Raw genomic sequence first — 24,095 nt, 5'->3', positions numbered from 1 at the left:
TGGCGGAGTCTTTTGTTCACAGAGAGAAGTAGATGACGATGGTGTGAATTAGGGGAGAGAGAGAGAGAGAGAGAGAGAGAGAGAAAACAAACAGCCTTCCAGGTATGATAGAGAGTTAAGGGTACTTCAGTTTTTGTCCTCACACTTTATGTGGCTTCATGGGGAGAATACAGTACATCCTAAAATTTGTTACAGCTTTGAGCGAGAGCTGTGGTTGTGTGATTCCACTCCTGGTTTCATTAGTTCTTCTCTTGTGATAAAACAAAAGGTGCTGAAGCTTTAGAGAGGAGACTGGTCCAGGAGCGTGCGTCATTCAGTGTGTCTTTAAGAGGTTGTGTTGGTCAATAATACTTAGCAAGAGAGCAGCTCTACCTGGCGCCTTGTAAACATCTCCTATGACCTAAGAGTGTTTTTACACACGATCTAGATACTTGAGTCTATACCGGAGTCATTACTGAGGGTTATTTCCTGAGATAATAAAAAATGTATCAACAAATGAAGTATTGTACTCGATGATGGACAAAGTTAAGAGTAACATAACATTTTTTTCACACTTGTACTGAACTCTGACGGAAAACGACCTCTGGACCACAAAAAAAACCTCCAATCAGACCAAGTGTAAAATCACCCCGACATTGATTTGAGAGTGAAGCATTGTACCGAGCAGGAGGATCAAACTTTTTGCAACCAAAAAGTGGAATGTGCACGAATAATTTAGTTCTGTGATCTTGCATAGTTGCTGCTTAAATAATCGGGACATTCTCCATCTAATCAAGAAGCTGCATCGAGAGCACCGACTGCATTAACATGACACAAGACAACTTGTGGAAGAGGTGGAAATCATCGTCAAATGTGACCCGAGCCTAACCAGCTCGCTAGAGGGTCCTGTCAGAAAATGTTATTCAAAAGTCATTGGTGAGTGTTTGGCCTCACTTTATCAGTCTGAGGTTTGGGAGAGTGCGGTCTCACACAGCGTTACCTGGAGCCGCATCAACACTCACCGCCTCTTAACAAAATGATTTTTCGAATGTGATGGCTTATGTCCGCAAGGAAATCACGACTTTGAATGAAGAATGAAGTAAAATTTGACTTGAAAATGAACTAAAGTGAAATGTTCGTTATAGCAATTATGTTTTGTGTACTTGATTGCTGATTGTAAGACAGGCCGTTACTTCAGTTGTCAACTTGGAAAACAAAGTGTCTTTTGTGAGAAGTGTGACAGAAGGTTTTATGATAGAAAGATCTTAACATATGCATACGCTAATGCTTTAAGCATGTACACATTGTCACATGCATACAACAGAGTCCCCCGCAGTCACTGAACTAAACTTCAATGAAAGCCCACACAGCCATCTGCTTTCACCGGATGAACACACAAGCAGGAGATGAGGGTCATCTGACTATAAATACACATGAATGCCATTAAATTATGATCTATTATACATTCACAGTTGCCCATGTTTGTGAAAAATGTTATATTATTGACTATTTGCATTGTGTGACTGTCAAATATGGGGGCTGACATTCAAGACAACTACTCTGTTATGTGTGCATAAGCATGCTATAATACACAATTACAGGGATACACAGAAAAACAACAGTACTTCAGAGTTGCAATTATTCATAAATGGATAAAGGGTCATAAACACAAGGCGCAGGAATTGGAAACATCAACTTAAAAAAAACATGAAACGCAAGCAAAGCAAATATCACTCTCTGGGTATTTATTATGGTCTTTCTCCATTCTCTGCTATACGGAGAAATGTTGTCCTAGTTGAAAATAACGAGCAACTGTGGTCGAAATGGAGCCAAGGCAGCATTTGACACCATGCCACACCAAATCTACTAAAGTAGGATCACCACTTTGCTATTTCAAGCCAGAAACTTCACTAATAACTTTTGAATCCCTTAAAACTTGTTTTAATGGCTCCGCGCTGACAACAGCCGAGGCCTGAGGCGTTATGTTTTTGGGTTCAGACTTATTTTACTCAACCTATACTTACACCTACTTGAGCATACAGATGCAAGACTGTTTTAGTGTTTGTGTTATTATAATATCACTTTAATGTTCTGTGTCCTAGACTTTTATCGCCACTGTACTTACAGTATATGCCCTATTTTATCCTGTCTAATATTTTACTGTCTTCACCTTGATTCTGCCTTCAACAGCACTCTGTAGCTCAGTTTTCCAAGGCTGGTGATGTTCTACTGTATATTTATATTATCAACTAACCCCATGAAAACACCAAAACCAACAATGAGTAAGTCCATGTCTCAACTCTTTCAGACGTCCTTGCGTATCATCATTATTTTAAAAGCTCAGTCATTTCCTACAACAGCTGGCCACTGTAGTTTGTAGCAACCGTTACTGAAACTAAATTGTGTGGGGCTATGTTCAACCGTGGATTTGTTGTTCTAGTGAGTATTGACAGCAGAAGACAGATTTTATCTTAAAATGAACTACAGTAAATGTCAGTGCAAAGCTGTTCCTCACTGGCGTGTTATTAACAGTGGAGCTCTATTGATCAATTCATTGTTGGTTTTGTTCTTTTCATGAGATTTATGCATAATATGAAAAATGTAGAATACCACCAGTCTAATTCTTAAAAGTGCCACATTTGACATGATTTGTTTGTTCAATAAAAATGTTTAGTTGTAGTTCTGACATCACTTCAGTTACCCCTCACTGCTGGAGAGGGCAGTAACGTAAATAAATACATTTCAGCTTTAATGGTGAATTAATTAGTGCCAATATTAAATTAATTAGCTCATTGGCTATCGGCTATGTGGTTTTTTTTATGGTTTCATTTCACCTGTCATTTTTTACTTGCAAAAAAATGAATGGGCAAACAGACAAACATAATGGTCAGATAATATGTAGAGAGAGTGGACAGTAATGCAGCATTGACTGCATAAAGGCACAGTAAAGTAAGAGCTGCCTTAAAGCCTCCCCAGCATGCTGTCTAGTCCCCAAAGTGTCAACATATTGATCATTACATTGTGAGGTTTGTCTTTGTTGGCTGAAGCGTCCAATTAGAGAATATTTCCTTGGCAGTTCAGACAACTGATGGCTGAACAGCTTTAATGAAGGGTTTACACACACTCGACACACAAACTTACTCAATTATGACAAACCCACAGTGAGCACAGCAAGAACTTAATTGGACATAAGTAATTTCCTTTATTTTAATGTGTGTGTGTGTGTGTGTGTGTGTGTGTGTGTGTGTGTACACTCACCTCTCTCCACTGTTTGGTTTCAACACCTTGCGTATAAAGCACACATACTGTGGAAACATAGAACCAGATAGAGACAGGAAGAGACAAAATGTTGTGAAAGAGAGAAAAAAAGAAGGGAAAATCAGAGATCTTAAGAGAGATAATCAGAGAATTGCAGGCAGATTCCAAATAGGAAATCAATGTGAGGGGTTTAGCTCCAGTACAGTGAACAAACAACCGTGGCACTCTGAGCAAAACGAAGATTTTCCAAATCATAGGGCTACATGTCCACAGACAAGAGAAGAGAGATTGGCTACTGTTAGAGAATACCTGCACAGACAAACATTCAAACACAGAGTCTCTACAATGTACTCACATGGATCTGACTTTGAGAATGTGTCTTTATCCAGCAGATCTCTGGAAAACAATGAAAAAGAATGGAAACATTTGTTACACGGCAACAAAGAACCTCTTGTAAATGCTGACATGTTGCTGTCACAGAGGTCTGAAGTAGTCTATTCAAAACCGTTTTTAGGTGAAATTGCACCTTTTATATGTTCTGTGTTTTGACTTTTGTGCTTACATATATTGTTGGTATATTTAAACACAGCACCAGACAGAATGTAAATTAAACTATTATCTTTGTTTAAAAAAGAAAAGAAAACATTTCACATGTTTCTTTATCAATCCTTTACACTGTTAAATGATTATATCGAGCCCCTCTCCTTCTGAAAGATATATCCCCAACATGTCTGGCTACATCAAAGGCTACATAACAACTGGCAAATAGCTCAAGGAAAAAAATACAGTAGTAGGTGGCAGTATGACTTTAAATTAAACACAAGAGGAAGACAAACGATGGTCCTTCACACCCTCAACATTAATATTTAATATTGCTGTTCTGCCGTCGCCTTCTGATCAGTTGTTAAAAGAGAAGTGTCTTTTTGGGGGCGTGTGTTCAATCATGAAAGCGGATTAGACCTTGCTCAGGTGGAAGTTGGGAGTACATATGCTGTGAATTACACAACAAATCCTCCAAAATAAAAGAAGTAGGTTGTTTCTTCATGTGTCTCTAGGACGACACGTAGGTAGTGGTGTACGTTGTCCCACCCAAAGCCTCGGTTTTACTCCCAAACGGACACCACAGGCGCGTAGTAGTTCTGTTTACATTGTCCGCTTGGAGGTCACGTCCCACACATGGTTAGATGTAAAGGGCTAAAAGATCTAAAGCAGGTCTCACTAACAGGCGGACCGCGGAAACAAGTGGTTTCAGCCACAGATAAAGTCCCTGCACACAAATGTCTCTTATTAGAAGATGAGAAAAGTATAATATCATGTTTTTTTTTGGTTGACATTATTACTTCACACCTGAATGAACTGAATGTAAGCCTGCAGGGCATTTTTCTTAAATGAAGTACTTTATTTTAAGATGCACAAAAGTTTTCTGTTATGTAATTTATTCTTTAATCCAGCCCTTATTTTACTTGAAGCAAGAGAAAAACATGTATTTATTATTAGAGTATGTATTATTTATAATTCATCCAGTTCAATTTCAAATCTGACAATAAGTATTGTTGAGATATTATTCAATTGGACTTTCTTTATTTGATTTGACAGTCAGTTGTTTCATACAGACATTAATACAACTGTTGGCTAATTCAATATATATGGGACTAAATCATAGAACAAGTTAGAGAATATGCTTGTCCTCGCATAGCACAAGCATATCATTTTCTGTCTTTAACCTTTGTTGTGAATCAATGCTGCAGGCACTAATCAAGCTGAGGTTCAGAGGATTCATTTATATTGTGGTCTCTGATGGGGCATCCACCGAAATGATGACTTCTGGTATTTATAATAAGAATAAAAATAATAAGAATAATAACATTTAATGAGAGGCATAACACTTTATTTGAGTTATGCCTCTCGTTAAATGTTATTATTCTTATTATTATTTTTATTATTTTATTATATCTGCCTTACATGCCCATAAATACACCGTAGTACTTCTCTAAAAGACTTGTGGGCTCAAAGACTTATATCTGAGAAAACACTAAACATTTGATCACTATTTGTCTCCTGACAGTGAGATGTTCAAATGTCTCCATGTCAAGTGTTTGCCAAGTGTGTGTGTGTGTGCCCATGAGCATGACTTTCATTAGGAGACAATGCCGCCAAGTGTTTCTTTCATATTGTGTTGTTTTTGAGTTCAACATTTTCTTTATTGTTATTGTTGTTGTTAAGATTTGTGAGGTGTGCACATTGGCTTCTCTGGGAACCTCTGCAACCTACAATGACCTATAAAATCCTTCTCTGCTCAGACCGGCAATGACATCAATGTGTATCTTTTGAGATATCCAGTTTTACACAATGTCGCCTATAACTGAAATAGATGCTAGATTGAGATTGACTTTCCAATTCGGAATTGGATTTTAATAGACTTTCAAATAATATGTAAGTCCAAGTGTATACCTCGCTTGGCAAATGAAGGTGTTCATTGGAGTCAAGTCCAGACAAACTGAAAAGGGCCGAGTAAGGTGGATCTTAAAGAATGAAACTAAAGCGAACTGACAATCCAAATATAGTATTTTCATACCGCAGCCAGTTCACAGGAAACAACATGCATATATTACAAGAACTGTCCAACACAGCAGCCAATTCATTCACTGGAAATTGCTCATCCTCTTTCTTTTTTCTCTCTCCATAACTTAATCTATCAACCACCGCTCATGTTCGAGTGTCTGTGTTACATCTCCATCATGCTTGCGTGACCTTTTTCATTATGCCTGCCAGAGGCTACTGTGAACCCAACTCTATTACCCTCCTTGTTTCATTTTGCTCGCTTATTCACTGCAGTGACACGAGAGCCCTCACTCGAGAAGCCAAAGCCCGCTGGCATCTCTTGATTTTTGTTTTGTTTTCTTTCTTGTTTCATTTTCCTCTACAATCTCTCCTGCAATAAATCTTCAGCTGTGTTCTTTCGTCGCCATCAATCTATTTTGATCTTTCCTCTGCCTCTGTATTTCTTCCTCCCTCACTCAAGAGCGGGTTGAGAAGACAAGTGAAAAACATGAAATCTTGAAATCACATGTTTTTCATCTCATGTTCAAAGTTACAAAGACGATACTTTCTGATGTTCTGAGATTGAAGGGCATTTCAATTTCGAGCCTCAGAGTACACGGTTCCTGGCAAAAGTGCTTTTTATTACAATTTGATCTAAATTGAAAAGATTTGATGATACCAAAGCAGGATGATCAAATATGCAAAATGGAGAATTCACTTCACAGAGATTAAAAGTACTTTTATCCTTATCAGAGATATTGCATGGCTACAACTCCAGTAGAGGAAAAAACATCTTGCCATTTTCAGTTTAACATGCTTGCATGCAAAATATCTCAGAAATGTTTCGTCTCTAACAAATGGATGCTTCGTTTGCTTTAATTTATTCAGCCCTTATCCAAATACACGTTCACTGATTGCTCCCTTTCCATCCACCAACACACCCTAGTAGCCCTCAAAGGCCACATTAGCACACAACGTGATGCGACAATCTCTATTTATTTCTAAATTTAAAGTAGAAACTTTTCTCCAAAAAAACTTTCTCCTTGAAAAAGAGAGAACTGTGGAGGCTGTGGAGGGGGTTGCTTTTTTTCTTACTTCATATAAAAATCCTACATTCCTCCTAATAAAGACAGTATGGGAGTCTACCTGACCTTTCATTTATTCTATTTTTATTTGAAGAGCTGCTCTGAGTGCATCAGATTGTTTCCTATAGCCTGTCCTCACAAATTACAAAATAAACAAAGCCAGTGTGTATAAAGGTTGACACGTAGTACCATTATCTTTTTGTGTGTTTGTAGAATAATCACGCAAGAAGAAATAAGTAAATGTCACTGTGTGGGAGCCAACTGGAAAACCTTTTTTAACATTGTGTTTATGGCCTCAATCGCTAGTTTCTAGTCTTCACAGCATGATGTTCATTTAGTAAATGCTGGTCCCATTTAGAGGAAAATAGATCATAAACTAGGGTATCCTTTAGCAAGTGGCTACCTTGTGATTGACAGGTCGCTACCATGGTGTGGTCCTGTCTGGGTGTGTGTGTGTTTGTGTACGTGTGTGTGTGTGTGTGTTTTGTATGTCTGCATGCCCAGAAACAATCAACCAAGAATGCAAACATCCAACCAATTATTGTAGTATTCCCTCCCTTTCTCCCTTTCTCCCTTTCTCCCCTACTTTTGTTCATTGTTTTCCTGCAAACTGGCTCAAAATGAATCTGCTCATATATGTCATCCACCACTGCCTCCTCTACATCTTTGTTATTTCCACCTTCTGTTCATCTGTCGGCTGTGTACTATCCCTCTGATGCTCTCTCTCTATTGTCTCTTGTGTTAAACGTATAGCATCAAAATGCTTTCATCCCTGTGCTCGTTATTTTTCAACACTCACTCAGTCAACGCATATATATATATATTTGAAATCTCTCGATCCCATCCCAATTACACGCAGGGCTCAAATCTAAAAATAAACAGCAGATGGTGTATAAAAGAAAAACAGTTTCATCTCTGCCCGCAATGCATTATTGAAGCACACGTTTTCACTCATGATTTATACAGTGTTACGTTGATGTGATAAAGGATTATCTGGAAACAAAATCCCGTTGCGACTAAGTCAATGTTGATGTATTCTAGTTGATGTTCAGTGACTCTTACTGTCCTATGAAAACATCTCAGGACAACAGTAACTTTATTAGGACTGATATCTTCGTGGTCTCATGTAAGCTTTTTAGCAGAAGCCATCTTTTATAGCCAGAGCGTCTGAAGTGTGAAGATGGCCAGCTAACACCATATCATACAATACATTATATAATTTAATAACTTATGATGGAAAGCCAACTATTTCTGCCACTCCGTAAACCATGTTGCTCTGTGTATAACACAATTTATTTGTTCAATTGACACATTATGCTACTGGATGTCGCAAAGATCAAATGAATAATGGCCATCATGATGTTTGCCATCATCAAAGAAAAGCCTTTCGCTCCAATTAAAAGCATAAAAGCTAAAAACAAGCATCAAAAAGAGAGGCGCTTGGGGTGTATCGATTAGCAAACAACGCAATCGAAAGAAAAAAACACTCCATAATTACACATAATTTAAACTACATCAAAAAAGTGAAAAGGCCGACAGAATACAGTTTTACTGAGTGGGGGGTCATTTTCTGCTCCAATTAAATAATTAAAAGTATTTGGTGCCATTATATTATTAAAAGCTTCTACTTTCTAACACCTGTGCTCTAGTCCTCAACTCTCCTGTCTGTCTAGATATATGAGGGAAGGATGAACTGCAAGATTTGGTGGAGGAGCAGCAATTTGTAAGCTGCAAATATTCCTAATATGTGCATTTGATAGAAAAAGGTGAAACGAATAATATTAATTAGTGTTGCTACGGAAAGAGAGAGTAACCTTGGCGTAAGAGCAGGCCATGTTTGATATACAGTGTGTCTGAATGAGGATCATGTGACCTGTGCAATATATTGAATTTTCATTTTTGCTGTGAAAATTCTGGAGGGAGTGTTGAGTTTCATTCATGAAAGCTTAATGTTGTTCTAGGAAAAAGGCAAAATGAAGCACCTCATGTACTCTTGCTGTACTGATGCAATTAGTGCTGTGGGAATGAATATTATACAGAATTAACCATGAGCTGTTGTAGTATAGGCTACAGGTAATTTCACCCCCTTCAATGTGTTTTTTTTTTACCTATTTGTTGGTTACTCCCCAGGCTATTGTTTGAAACTTGACTATTATTCGAGTGCATGCTTATATATGAGAATTTACGCTATAAAAAGTTAAGCATCACTTTAATTAGCCAATAAATTGGCTTTCAAGATGATGGGAGACAGTTGATTGAGGACGAACCAATTTGATCCTTATGACAACCATCCAGGTACAGGTGGAGGTAAAATACATAAATTATTGGATATGTTGCGATTTCCTCTTGAAAGATTTATGTCCCAATGCAGGAAAATCAATAATCAGAAAATTAATACCAAATTCTTGATTACATGATCACCTGTGTTATAAGAGCAGCATAGCTCATTTAGAGAGTAGCACAGCCAGTATGTGTGGGCGTAGGGAGTGTGTGGTGGAGCATTAAAGAGAGACAGAAGGTCGGTGAATGCCGTGCGAGTGGACAGTGAAGATATCAGGGGAATGTACAGTCGAATTTGCAGTTTGTCCATAAATAAACGCTGCAGCTCCTCAAGACCAGTAGAGTGTCCTTGTCTTGTTTTCCGGCTGCTGGGTGAAGTGACAGAGCTTACAGTATCTCAGGAGTGAGTATCGCCTCCAGCCCTATACCACAAAGGGTCTCCCCTGTGCTTCGAAGCAGCAGAAAAACACCTGTAACAATTTCGTAAGACTTGGCTCTGTGAGACCTCTGAATTGGAATCGAAGCAAATCCTGAGGTGCCTTGAGCTCCCCATCCATAATGTAGAGCACAGCACATGCATAAACATAGAGGTGGGTATGAAAATAAACTCAACCAGGAAGTGGGACAGAAGCACGGCAAAAGGCTGCATTATCTGCAGCTTCAAACACGAACACCCAGCCTGCTGGAGCTCAACCTGAGCGTATTCAAATCGAGGTCTGCTGAAACAAAAGCAGCTCATCAAAGCCTTTCTTTTATTACCCTGTGTTAAGAGCACCCCCACAGCATATGCCTTTCTCTCCATAAGCCCCAAGTCAACAACGGTCCTGCCCTAAATTTTGAAGTAAACTTCACCCAAAAATTCGACATCTTTGGTGCACATGTACAACAATATACTGTACAGCCACGTCAGACTTCGAAAATGGTCCTAAAGAGTGAATGTCTTCAGGGTTTTTGACTTATACTATATACTTATACTATATACTTATATACTTATACTATACTATATGCAATAACTGTAAAATACTCTTCTACTTATACGAAATGTCTTGATCCTTTTTGTCAAAGCAGTGAACGGAAAACACAAGAAAAGAAAGACGTATAGAAGCTCAGAAAATAAATTGGAAAAGATTGCTCCAACATTTCCCCGCGATGAGGGAAAATATGCTTTTTCAAGTACATGTGCCTTAAATATGCCTTTAAGAACAAGAATAAACTTTTCACCGGTGCATCATAACAACTGCCGCTATGACAGGAAATACATAAAATGTGTCACCAGCATTTGCATTTGTGCGTTACATAATCCATTTCAAAGGTAATGGCAATACTAAAGGGGTTTCAAACTAACTTCCTGAAACACAACTTCCGTATGTAAATGAGGTTATGAAAAGATTTGAGATGCACGGGGGCAGGGTTTGGTGTATGTATGTCTCTCTGCACAGGGGAATTTGTGAAATCAAGAGAGCAGGAATGTAAGAAAAAAAGTCAAATGTAAGAACGAAAAAAGCAGAGGAGAAAATGTGTGTCAGAGAATGTGTGTGTGTGTGTGTGTGTGTGTGTGTGTGTGTGTGTGAGAGAGAGAGTTAGAAAGTGAGGGAGGAACATGAAGTCCTCAGAGATAAGATCAGAAATAGACCGAGTATAACGGAGTTCCTCTGGCACAGGGAGGAGACAAGCCCCTGTTAGACAGACGCACAGATATAGCTGACTTTATTTACAGAGATCTGACACAAACCACAATAATTAGATATACAGCTCTTTCCTCTAACCTGCGCTGATAATAAGGTGTTAAATATTTAACGTTGAGCGGTTCTCTTTGAAGAAGTGTTTCAAGACATGAAAATTGAGCTGATGAGATTCTTAAATAAGGAATTAATTAAGTCAGCATAAATAGGCTGCCACAGGCTACTACAGTAAGTAAAACTCTGGGATCTTAAAGTCTCGGCGAAACAGAAGTTAAAGGATCTGTAGCTTCTGTAGCATGACGTATTCCCCAAAAGTAATATTTGAGAGGTGTGCAGCTGGGCGGGCTTAGAATGTAGCATGATACAAAGCACCATTGTCGCTAAAAGTTGCAGATTGATTAATGGATAGAGCTCTAGTCTTGATATTATTGGTTGGTACTAGCTTACGTAAGCTATATTTTGTTTGACAGAAGGAAAAGATGATTGGATTTTGATATAAATTTGCAATACATTTTTTCATCATTTTGCTGCATTTGTTAAATAGAAGCACAATATGACCGGGGGTGTGTTCCACTTCATATTGACTTTGACAGAGGACTCCTTACTAACATTGCTCACTTGTAAAACTAGCCCAGATGTGTTTCTTTACTCTTTATTGCATCTGTTATGAAAACTGCCATTGATTCTGGACCCAAGCCTTATGAAAGCCAACAAGTCACCGTATTGCAGGGATTTCAATATTGTTTCCAGCACAGTATTCCCTGGAAATGTACATCCAAGAAAAGACTCGCATGATATGCATGTGTGCATAAAGGGTGAAAGGTTCCCATCAAGGGTGCATTTTCCAGGTGCAAGGAGGACAACGTGTGGGTGTAGACTGGATCTGTATTGTATTCAGCACAGGTTTGGTGCTTGACCTCTTGCTTGCACACAATACAGCACATCTCAAGACTCGACGGGACAGTGTGTCAGTGTTTCTGCAGAAGATATGAAAACAATACTGGATATCTGCAGAACTGAATAGATAATTAAATGCACAACTGAGGGAGCTAAACAGGTTTTGCAAAATGTAATGCTAGTTTGTAAGCAAATAAAAGGTTTTCTTTACTAAAGAAAAGCAAAAAAAGGCCTGGCTGCTTTTCTCAAGAGCCTCTAGCTAGCCAGGATTGGAAGCAGAAGGCTATCCTCACACTCTTCAATGAACAAACCTTGCCAGTGAGACAAAATGAAAGAGACAGGTGGATGGTAGCGATGGATGACAGAGGGAAAAAGGAGTTAATGAGGAATCAGAATGGAAGAACGTCGTAAAAAAAGTGAGCTTAGAGAGAGGCGATGTAGCACACAGATGGAGGATGTGAGAAAAGAGGTAACGTAAAGGAAGTAATAGAGAAAAGTGTGTGGGTGGAAGAAGGAGGGTAATCTGTTTATAAAAGCCAGAGAGGAGCGTTGGGTAAAGCCTTATGCACCAGTGAAGCTTTCATTGGCCCTTCATTAATGTGCTTTATGTGCTTTAATAGTAACATAAACATCCAAATATTGTAAAAACAAATGTGGGAGAAGCTCCTCTAAAATGATATTTTCTAATCCGTCTTTCTATAACAAAACAAGCAGCAGTGATTAAATCTCTCTTCATTGCCTCGATCATCTGAGTCCAAACTAGTGCTGGCATTGCGTTAGTGTCGGATCGATGGCAGAACCAAGCAGGATCGTTTTTCCCACCAGCTGTTGAATTATTCAGGCCAGGACTTCCTCTGGGGAGATTCCTGCTCAGCCTGCCAGACAGACACAGCAAGCTTTGCAGCATGGCAGGGAAGCTCGGGACCATCACAAAATTCCCAAGAGCATTGATTGTGCCATAGCACGACTCAACAGAGGTCAGGTAACCAGAAGCATCACGAACTGCATGGTTCGGAATTAGGACCCTGAAAAACTGCGGTTCGTTGATCATTTATAGTTTGTGTCATCTGTTTTTCTGTGAGTTGCAAAATATGCAGAATAGTACGACTTTTTTGTTTTCAAAGTTGTCATGCAAAAGTGGCTGATGCTGTCACACAACAGCATTTGTATTTTGTAGGTATAACAGGAAACGGTATCATACTGTGTGCCCCCTCTCAGACTGAAAGCTTTGCCAAGACATTTCCAGCTCTCTGCTTTAAATTGTATGCTGGAAGTGAATACACCAACATTTTTAAGATGAAAAGCAAAATGCAAATTAGAGAGAGCCCATACTGTAAAGATAAGACCCGGAGAGAAAGCATTGTGGAACAGCTTCAAAGGAGGTCCGTGTAAAATGTGTGATTGTTTTAGTGATGTGGGTTACTGCAGAGAGAGGATCTCCTCTGCCTGCCACTAAGACTTCATCCTTTAACTACTAGCTCTCACAAAAACTGTGGCTCAAGTCATTCACTAGCACACACAAGATGCAACAGTCTGGAACAAACTTTAGACTGAAGGGGCGAATTCACAAAGAATGGATTGCAGCTGCTGATAGCACCATGCATTTTGCATCATTTGAATCCGCTATCTGCTCCGTCTCAAGGTCCCATTCACAGAAGGAATTCAGCTAATGATATAACAGCACAATGTCAGACCAACAGAATGTCATTGTCATCCCTAGAGCCACACTGTTATGGCTAAAAACTGTATAAATCCACAAATACATTGCAGATGTTACAAAATACATGTTACAAAAAAAACACATTTGAAAGGGTTTCAGCCAATACTATCAGGATTAGAAAGTGCTCGTACTGCAGTAATATCTTGATAATAGGACTAAGTTGTTTTGAGAGCTGACAGAAAAGTGTACACACAGCTTTATTCACAGTCATTTGTTTGAATTAAAATCCTCAACAATAACTGTCCTAAACCATCCTGAATGCAATTACATCCTTATGAATGCAGCCAGGAGAACAAGTAATGTCCTGACACACACACACACACACACACACACACACACACACACACACACACACACACACACACACACACACACACATACATACACATCCGTTATCTATTTTCCCTCAGGGCAATGGTAGTTCCATAATCAAATCCAATTATCTCACCCACACACTTTCCACACATCTCCAGCCTCGCTGTACACCACACAGGACGATCATGCCCAATCATAGTGTCCTGCACTGGGAGGGACCAGAGCTGAAATAGCACCACAGGCTGAGAATAGGCAAACAATCTCACATCTACTCCTCGGAGTGAACTCAATCATGTGCCACTCACTACGAGATGCTGACTGGCCCACAGTTTGTAAAAGTGGCTTTATAAACGACGACAACATTAGAATGTTCATTCACTTCCCAGTCTCACTTGTGTAAGAAAAGTTTGATGAATTTATTTTGACTTATTTTTGTAGTGACAAGATGTCAGGTTTCACAGGTACAGTATGTGTAGGATTGGTATATTAGCTGTCATCTCAAATGAACTGCAACCATTCTCTGTTTTGACAAATAAAGCCATAGCCGCTGCAACGACGCCTCAAGTGAACATTGTGCTTTCTGTTTCTAAATGATGCTCAGTTTCTCTTCGACCGTAAATCCTACAAAACATCTTATACAATGTTCACATTTGACACATTATACTTCTTGCTAAATAGCTCAGGGACTTTGTTGGTGGACTGCAATGTTTCTGCTCAATGGCTCCATCAGATGCGGATAGGGAGAAATACAGGCAGAGCCAAAGCTGAGGCCACATACCTGGAGCAAGCTGAGCTCATTAGCTGAAGAGTACCAGGTATCGTTTCTAATTTTAAGCACCGCTGACTCAAATTACCATCACCGTGTCGGGAATTGTTTTTCAAATACGCATGGTATTATTCTTGCAATATGTCAGAACAAGCATATAATTCATTATACACTGCAACATGTGCAGATAGGTTACTGGAATTTTTTGGAGGTCCTGACACCGATAAGCATTCTTGCTGTCGCTTCGCCAACGACTGGAAGCGTCCATTCACCTGAATACGCCAGCATGTCATTCAAAATTAATGAGTTCATTGTATCCCATTAGGATGCACCACTTGTAGTGTATGTGGTCCCAGTGAGGATTAAAAAAAAGCCCCGTCTTTCTAATTGCCAGGTGATGGTAGCTGTCCACAGCTGTGACTCACTTTCCTCTATACCGCTGACTGAGAGCTTTAAGCTCCCATTACTCCGTCACATATGCCGAGGACAGATGCTTCATCCGCTGCACAATGTGTCCAATTCACGCAGCAAAATATTCGTTTTTCAGGGGGTTTTGATGCTCAGAGTCTGTTCTATTTTTTAGATTCCGGGTAAAAATAAGAAATTGGCAGGTGCATCCAAATACTGCATCCATTTCCTCCACAGTCTGCATGTATTTGCTATGAGCTCTATGATGTTACATTCCTGCAGTTTTAGATTAGTTGGGTTTGTCAGTAGCTCCAACTGAAAAGCTAAATGATCCAATTACGCAATGAGACTCGTGAGATAGCAATCCCCCAGCCCAGAGTAACGTTGATAAAATGCTAATCAGGGAGCCGAGACAAGCAAGTCGGAGACCCCGGTCAGATGTTAATAAGGGCCTCTCCAATTAGAGAGATGACTCGGGTGACCCATGGTTCCCCGCATGCAGATAAACATGTATAAACACTCATCCATCCCTGACCTGAGGGAAGTTTGAGAAACAAAGTTTGGCAGAGCAGTATATATGCAAATGTGCTTGTTTGAATGTGTTTATCATGTGAAATAGAAACAGATTGCATTTTATATTATTCCAACACATTGCTGCTAATCAAGATTTGAAAAATGATTGTCCTTTGATCATGATTTAACTTGTTACTATATAATTTATACCAATTAGGCTTTTCCCAAAACCTTTTGCCATCATGGAAACATCAGTCGACTCCTATAGCGACAATGGAGCCCCAATCAATGGAGCTTTCAGCATCACGATGAAGCTCGCTGTAACATCGCTGAGAGCATGGGACTTGAAAAGAGCGGTGATAAAATTGTAATGCCACACTTAAATGGTAAAAAATGAAATGTTCACAAACAGAAACTTTTACGGTCGGCCTTTTAGGATGTAAAAAATGAAGCCGAATATCTAATAAATGATGCACTATCATGAAAAGCTTCCTTTGTTTAGAGAATCAATTGCAACAAAAATCCTTGCTAAGAAGTATTCTGGAGTGGAGAGTAATTTCAGGGAGCCTGCGTGTTCTTTTAGCAAATAAATATAACTTTGTGAAAAAACGTCTTTCACGTTATTAGTTGTATGTATGTTCCTCAGAATAAACTGTACTTGACTGGCAGTTGTTTGGCAATCTGAGGGTTCTGCTTCACAGCAAAAGTTACATTTTGTACCAAATAGAGTTCAATAGACTCTCACTCTGAAATTCATTTGGGACACAGATAGAAGTAGAGAGTGTGTGTGTGTGTGTGTTTAGGTGGTCCTCCATTTCCGCAGTCCTTCCCCGATAACTTTGACTTTGACTTCCCATGACTGCTCTGCTCTTGCCAATCAGCCAGCAAGCCTGTCGGTTAGAGGGCACAGATCAAAGCCCCGTTTCAGCCACTCAGCGAGTAAAGCCAGCATGACAGTGAACCATCATTAACACAGGCACAGAGCGTTACCCCTCCTCTTCCATTTGGACTTAACATCTCTTATGTCTAGCTGCTGACGACCACAGCCTCACCAGGCCTCCTTTGTATTCCGGGAGAGTCTGTCACTCAGGCGTAAGAGCCAAGAGATACAAGTTTGTTACAAGTGTGCAGCATTGAAGAATGCTACAGGAATGAGACAGTTCATTCTCAGCTCACAGAGCTGATTATAGCCATGGCTGTGTTAAGACGCTGACAACTGAACAGTGCTGCTGTCAGGGCCAGGGGGAATTATTGGGTGTCGTGTGAGGAGTGACGGATACAAATCAGAATCTTTATAATATCATGGTAATGAGAAGATAATAATAATCTACAGGTAACATTTAGTTTCTCTATTAATATAAATATATAATCTTTTCAGCATGCCCACAGTCCACTTTATTGATTTAGTGAATGCATTAGACACAGTTTGTCCATCAGTGTCCAGAAGGCGCTGAAAGAAAAGCCTCTAAAGAGGCAAACAGCACTGAACTGTGAAAGATAGTAAACATGGGTCAGAAATGATGTTTGCTTTCTGCAATGCACTCACTCGGGTGTTATTGAGTAAGCAAGAGGGTAGAAAAATAATTGATTGGTCCTGCCAGGTCAAGAGAAGAGAGTGCTTTACGCTGTAAAAGCATCCAAATGTCTTCATGCAAACAGTTCCAAAAACAAGCCAACATATAATATGCTGTCTGTACATCAATGCAGTCTTGAAAGCAGGGGGGCAGTTTTGTAAGCAGAAACAACAACTCTGATGAATGTTAAATATGCACTGCTTCCACTCTTCATAAAGTCTTTTAATTTGTCTCCCCAGTGAACCGTGTTGCTGTTTTCACGCACAGCGACCTCACACAGCTGGCTGCACGACAGAGCTACCGGCAGAGCACAAGAGGTGGAATAGAAAGGTTGTGAGCTGCCATCTCCAGATCGTGTGTAATGTCTCCCAAGAGGCCAGGTCTGTGTAGAAGAGGGTTGGAGTCAGGGAGAGGCAGACTGATGTTGCAGGTTTAGAGTGCCATGATGCAGCTCCAGCTTACAGTAATAACACTGCAGCTTATACAGAGTGAAGCTTGAGATGTAAAAAGGAAGAAGATCTTTGTGGCCTCAACAAGAAAAAAAAAAATCCTATAAGTGAATACTGTTCCACTAAAAGCGAAATGCATACACTATAATCTGATGATTTCAACAGCTGACACTCATAATGGCTTAATGAATTATGAATGCTTTGGGAATTATGCTTCAGAATTGAATGTAAAATGCATATATCTTTCGCATTCATTTCACAGTTTTCGGAAGCCAATATCATTCAATTGACTGTCAAATCCTTCCCTGTACAGCGATGATCAAACCATAGCTCAGCAACCATAATTAGGTACGGCAGCAGCTTCTGAGTTTGAGCGTTACTCTGCATCTGAAGACGTTTGAGGCTTATCTTTTCCGAAAACTAATGTATAAGATCTAAAGACTTGAGAATAGATTTCACAGCCTGTTTGTTCTAAAGCAGTGTTTCCTGGACTTTTTTTTTTCTGGCGACCCAGTTTTTAAAATGACAAACTATTGCAACCCAATTCACAATAGGCCTTATCTATAGATCGTGAGAGGAGCAATTTTCTGCATAAGCAAACGTTCCTGACCATCTTTAATGGCATTCCCACATCACCTTATAATAGATATTATCTTGAATAGGTAAACCAGTCTAAGAGATATACTTTTGATTAATCACAACTTCATTTAATGCAAGTGTATATGCAAATACTCTTGTTAAATACTTTATAAATGAGACCAAATATCTGTATTTAGGTAGAGTTAACAAGCTATCTCATTTTTTCCTTTTTTTATCTCATCAGTTAAACAAACGGAATTTTAGTTGGATTTTCTTATTAGATTCAATGTTAGAAGTGGGCAACAACTATCAGAACAATACGAACATACAGGGTCCTTTGTGAGGCTCAAAGGTGTGCTGCACAAATTAATGTTAAGTCAAATACTACGGAAGAAATTCTGCTAATTTATTTGGCGATCCAGATAAATCTCCTGTGACCCACCTGGGGATACACCAACCATTTTTATTGTATAAGCAAAACTGTCCAATCTTACATGTTTCTGTATGATAGTGTCGTAAAACACTAGCGCTCTGTAACACGGGAACAATGCGTACCGCTTCATTGCTTTGTCTTCTATTTATAAATTATTATCAGGTGACCTTTAGAGTGGAACTTGTAAAAATATAGTCTATTTCACTTGGGTTTATTTTAAAAGATCGTCGTTCTTCTCATTTACTTCTTATGCTCACATTTCACAGAAGTCTTGCATCACATAAATGACTGAGACTCAGCTGCAGCATCTGTGCTGTTGGTGATAATAAAACATAATCACCTGCCAACAACAGAGATTTAACGTTAGTATCACTTTGTCTGTAGGTTTCTCTTGAAACATGCCGGCCTCTCATTTGCATTTCTTAATAAATTCATTGTTCCCTGTCCTCAAGTAACTGTGCAATGATTCCTACCTCCATGTTTCTCATCTCAGTCTGTCTTAGTTCATCTGCTCCTCACCATCCACTGTTTTTCCTCTCTCCCTGCCTCTATCTCTCTCTCCACACCTAATTTCCTCTAACCAGCTCAAGTCAGTTAATCTGTTGTGCCACAGAATTACTGACAGCATGTGAGTGTGTGACAAAGGGACAGACAGAGGTTTATCTTACTTTTGGGCGGTGGTGGGTCATCTGCAAAAATAATTCTGTTGCAGATTGCAAAACTGTGCTCAAGTTGTAGACACCACATTCTTCCTGTGGTTAATTAGCATTGATGATGCTTGCGCTGCAGTACGTATTCACACCAAAAGTGCTCAAACCTAGAGAGATGTGATGTGAAAGAGCATGGGAAATCAGAGTGGTGATACGCTGTGACGTCTGATCTCCCGAGGGCTTTGCCACACTGTGTGAGATGCTTTCATATCTGTCCCAGATCCGTAGAGGAATCTATCAGATGCTGAAACCAGAGTCCTCATCAGCTCAAAGCCGTATGCAAATGCAGACTATCCTGACATTCAGCAGAGGAATTTAATCATAGCAACACATGCAATGCAATGCCCTGCACTCAGGAAACAGGATGAGAAATCACCGCTGTTAAGGAGCCATGCACTAACTACAGGAATTGAAACATTATAGCATGACCTCAAGCCACCACTTAAATTGAACAGCTGCATGATCTACCTTCACCCTACTGAAGATCTTAGATTAGGTATCACTCTCAAGAAAAGGACAATCCATTCATGGTGGGATTGGTTCTCTCTGCTCTCAGTTCAGTCGATGTGAACTTTGACAATCACACCTCAGCCTTCCTGACACGTATTTGTTTCCCATCAGCCTCTTGCACACATACATGTAAGGACCGAGATGAATTCAGTAAAATTATTTTACAACCAGCCGACATCGCCTTGTTTTGGATTCGGGTCTCAAATCCTTGTCTGTAATTATTCAGTACCAAGTGGGCTCAGTTGGGTCAGGTCTCAAAGGCGTGTGTGTGTGTGTGGGCTTGGATCTTAGTTTTAGGCCTAGAGCAACGATATATGTCAATAGTTGCAACAACAAAAAAATATATATATTTTTTTTCATCCAATTAGTCAAATGAATCTTTGAAGATTCTGAAAATACCTTCAGAACAGCAGTGCTGTTAAACTACCTTCTGGGTTGTTTAATTTGATTGGCTTTAGAAGCTATGTTAAGTGGATTTCTTGCATCGGTTGTGCAGGCTTCAGCACACTGCCATGCCAGGTGAGCTCATTGCTTATCAATATTACTCTCAGCTGCTGGTTCTCCTCCATTGACTGACCTCTTCCATACACAAGCCAGTCTCTCTTCGGCTGACTGGAGAGACTGTTTAATCGCTGTGGGCCACATTATACACATAAGTCCGTCTTTATGATGTTTGAAATGGAAGAACAGGCTTGCTTGTGAAAGGCAATGGACTGATAGAACAAAGGGCGGAACAAGAAGACTGTGGCTTGGCTTTGTGGCTGTAGGATTTACGCCTCCTCTTCCTGTCCACGTGCCACTTGTACCCCTCCTTTTCCATTAATTTCTCCCCAGGAAGCAGACTGTTGACTGACAAGCCCCTTGAGAGTTTAAACACCCTATTTAAAACTCCTACTCCTCATTTCTTTTTTTTTGGTATCAAACTGTTTTACCGGTTTTCTATTTCTGACACAACAGTAGCTCCTGAAGGCCAAGCTTTCCGACAAAACAAATGTGCTGGAAATTGTAGAGTGAGAGACGTGAACAAGGTGACAGACGTATCCCAAGGACTGCTCATAAAGGAAGGTTGTGGTTAGGCCACTACTTCATATGAATATAACACTGTTACCAAATCCGTCAGTCTTCTAACCACCCTAAATGAAAGACAAACCAATTCTTGGCATTTCCCCCCTTCTTTTACAGATCCAGCACCCACCCACCCCTTTCCATTTGTCATTGGTCCTGATAATAATCTGTTGTCAAAAGCAGGGAGCGTAGCCTGTAATAAGGGGTATTAACCCCGGAGGGAACAGCTATCATCATGGCTTGGAGGTTCTGCAGAGTACATGTACATGATGACAAAGGAAAATAGCAAAGAAGAAGACCCAACAGGGAGCCTTTTCTCTTGAATAGGAATCTGATTCACACAACATCTGTAGGAAGGATTTGCAGGATTTGTGAGACACTGAACTTCTGTTTGAAGTGTTTGAATGTGACATTACGATTTAGCTGTTAATTTATTCTGTTCCATGAGAGCCTGATCCAGTATAGCCTATTATTGAGTATTTGTTACAGCACCACAACAGTGCTTGTAGGACAATTGGAAGTAAGGTTATGAGAACAACCTTAAGCATGCTTCAGTTGTCTTTAAAGCTCGTTAAGCCACAATCCATTACAATCCTACGTCAATCACAATCACAGCAAACCCACCTACTAATCGGCAAGCTTGTTTAGAGTATCTTATATTCCATACAAATTACAGCAAAATCATCCATATTTCATAAAAAGTTTGAATCTTGCCTGTATCAAACATGTGCTTGTCTAAGATCTTTCTCAGCTTTTCTGGCTCTTGTTGGCTTTTTATTCTCACTCACCAAGTCTCTCTTTCTCTCTCTCTCTCTCTCTCTCTCTCTCACGCACACACATACACTTACACACACAAAGGGCAGTGAAGCAGGAGGGGAAAGCAACAACCTTCCCCTCACGATTAATGGTTTCCTCTTCCCAAACTCCTCTTGGAGGAGGTGGCATCTGCACCGCTACTCTGCCTGTCTCCCTCTTTGCCCCACCCACATCAGCACATAATGACCCACACAAACACACACACACACACGTAGATGTTGTCGAATAAATAATTTGCATAAATGCAGTGGGTTATCAGAATAGGACTCATCATTTACCTGAATGTTGCTTGATTGCACATATGCAACATTAAGCTAGCCATCCTTTCTGCCTGAAACTAAACAGATGATCTACCATCGCCCACCATCTCCTGCACAACACTCTACAGGCAAACGGTTGTTCATTCAGTAAATTCAAACGCACTCATTTCTTGCCAGGGTGTGTGTTTATTTATTTTTTTATTTTTTTATCCGAGCTGAGAGATGTGGCAGCGAGCTTCTCTGAACGTCAAAAAGCCCATCAATAATGCACACACAGCTTGTTATAGCTCACACTTACTCTGCTTCGATGGCTCACCAACCTAAATCCCAGCATCAAAGACTAGATAGATTTTGTGTGTATCTCTCTGTGTGTGTGTGTGTGTGTGTGTGTGTGTGTGTGTGTGTGTGTGTGTGTGTGTGTGTGTGTGTGTGTGTGTGTGTGTGTGTGTGTGGGTATGTAAGTGTGTGGAGTGCGAACACATGCCAGCACTGGAGTATGGCTGAAAGCCTTGACTTAAAACCCTTTCCTAATGGGACGATGAGTGAACACTGAACAAGCGCTGTGGGGAGAGACATTTGGCGCAGGAGGATTTATTCCCCTGAAAGTACTTTCTGAAAGGGAAAATAATGACAATATAATAATAAAGAATGTAACTAAGTTTGAGTTCAGGGACACAGGCACTGTGTAAATGTGAGGTAAACCTTTTAATTTTGAACATTTTCTACTTTGTAAAGCATGCACAGAAGGAAAGAGGCTTTCAGTGCTCTGCCGGTGCTGAAACCAGCCAGTGGTTACAATGGGTACAGCATGGGCTTCACTATGAAGAAGGCTTCTTTGTTAGAGCCAACGATGTGTATATGAGCACCACTATGCAAATGCGGTATATCCACAAAGAAGGAAGGTGAACGAGTCTCAACCAGAGTTCAAATGTTGTGACTTTTAGCACAAAAGGGCATTCTGTATGTATCACCCAACATAAAAAATGTATGTCAAACTTAACTGGTGTTCCAGTAGCTTACATGGCACATTCCTTGTAAAACGTCAGCATGCATGACTTGTGAAGTTCTGCACATCTTCGCACCTCTTTTGTGATGGCAAGAGTCGTGAGAGGTCTTTTTAAACTTAATCCCACAGAAATGGACACAAATCAATCGATTGATCAAAGTAAAAAATAAAAACTGCTTCTCGTAAAGAGTCTTGTTGGAACAATTGGATAAAACTCAAATGAAAACCATGCAGACTGGTAGCCTCTGTCCACACCCAAAACCTGCAGCTCATTATGCGTTTGCGCATTTGATAAGTTGTCTCCATTTATTACAAATCACCTTCTCACTGAACAATCTTAACTAAATCACAAATAAAGGGTGGGGCGTTGTCACAACTTTTCCACCACGCAGTACTCACAACGAACTTTCCCGACCCTTGGTTGCGCTCTCCGTTCTCTGCGGATGCTTCAACTCACCTGCAGGAGACGGTGATTTCTACTTTGGTGGCGGGGATGTTGCCGGTGATCGGGTCGAAGTCGTACACCGACGACACGTCTTCCAGTTTGTCCATAACGTCTCCCTCCATCATCTCCATCGCCAGAGCTCGAGGTGGCTCGGGTCTGATCCGGGAGCCGCACAGCCTGGCCCTGACGGAGCTCGTCGAGTCTCCGGTGACTCCAGAGACCAGATCAGAGACCAGTCGGCCTCCGGTCCGAGCGGGAGAGGAAGCCACTTCACAAATGTTGAAGCTGGAGACGAGGGAGGGGGGGGGGCACTGAGTGAGTGGACACCCGCAAAAAAAAAAACGCAGAGGCGCACTTGGTTAGTCGTCCATGCAACGTAAAGAAATAATTACCAAAAAAGAAGAATGCGGGGAAAGTATATGAGATTACTGGTGCGCCTTCACCGACCCGCTGCGCATCACATGGAGAGGTGGACTTCTCTCGCGCCTTGTCTTCAGTCTGTGCGCACAGCAGAACGTGTGAAGAGAAAAGGCTAGATACACTCCAACACACCCATCCTTCCTCCTCCCACACGGAATTACACTCAAGTGCTGGCAACCCTGCCCATGCCCCGTCGCTGCTGCGGTCGCCCTGCAACAGCCTCTGTGCTGCTCACTGAGAGTGTGTGAGTGAGCGAGTGTCATGCCAATTCAATTACGCACTTTTGTTTTTTTAACGTGTATGACTTTTTTTGGGTTTTGTGGGAAAATGTAGCGCTAAATCCATAACAAATGTTGAATACAGATCAACGTGTCACTACAGACC

At 40.4% G+C, this 24,095-nt stretch overlaps 1 protein-coding gene across 2 annotated transcripts in view; it reads right to left on the bottom strand.

The window, feature by feature from the left end:
• Nucleotides 1–23,854, bottom strand: part of cpne5b (copine Vb) — a 90,023-nt gene extending 66,169 nt beyond the window's left edge. For both annotated transcript variants that reach the window (XM_076096312.1, XM_076096311.1), the window contains exons 1-3: nucleotides 23,304–23,854; nucleotides 3,593–3,633; nucleotides 3,238–3,284 (exon numbers count right to left, since the gene is read on the bottom strand). In XM_076096312.1, coding sequence (XP_075952427.1) covers nucleotides 3,238–3,284; nucleotides 3,593–3,633; nucleotides 23,304–23,422 — 207 coding nt within the window. In that variant the 5' untranslated portion in view covers nucleotides 23,423–23,854. The remainder of the gene's footprint in view (nucleotides 1–3,237; nucleotides 3,285–3,592; nucleotides 3,634–23,303) is intronic.
• Nucleotides 23,855–24,095: the final 241 nt, after the last annotated feature.

The sequence above is a fragment of the Anarhichas minor genome, unplaced genomic scaffold (genome assembly GCF_050575085.1).
Source record: "Anarhichas minor isolate MPS153535 unplaced genomic scaffold, ASM5057508v1 ptg000021l, whole genome shotgun sequence".
In the NCBI taxonomy this organism is placed as follows: Eukaryota; Metazoa; Chordata; class Actinopteri; order Perciformes; family Anarhichadidae; genus Anarhichas; species Anarhichas minor.
The sequence above is the reverse complement of the archived record's forward strand: the minus strand, read 5'-3'. Positions and strand labels throughout refer to the sequence as shown.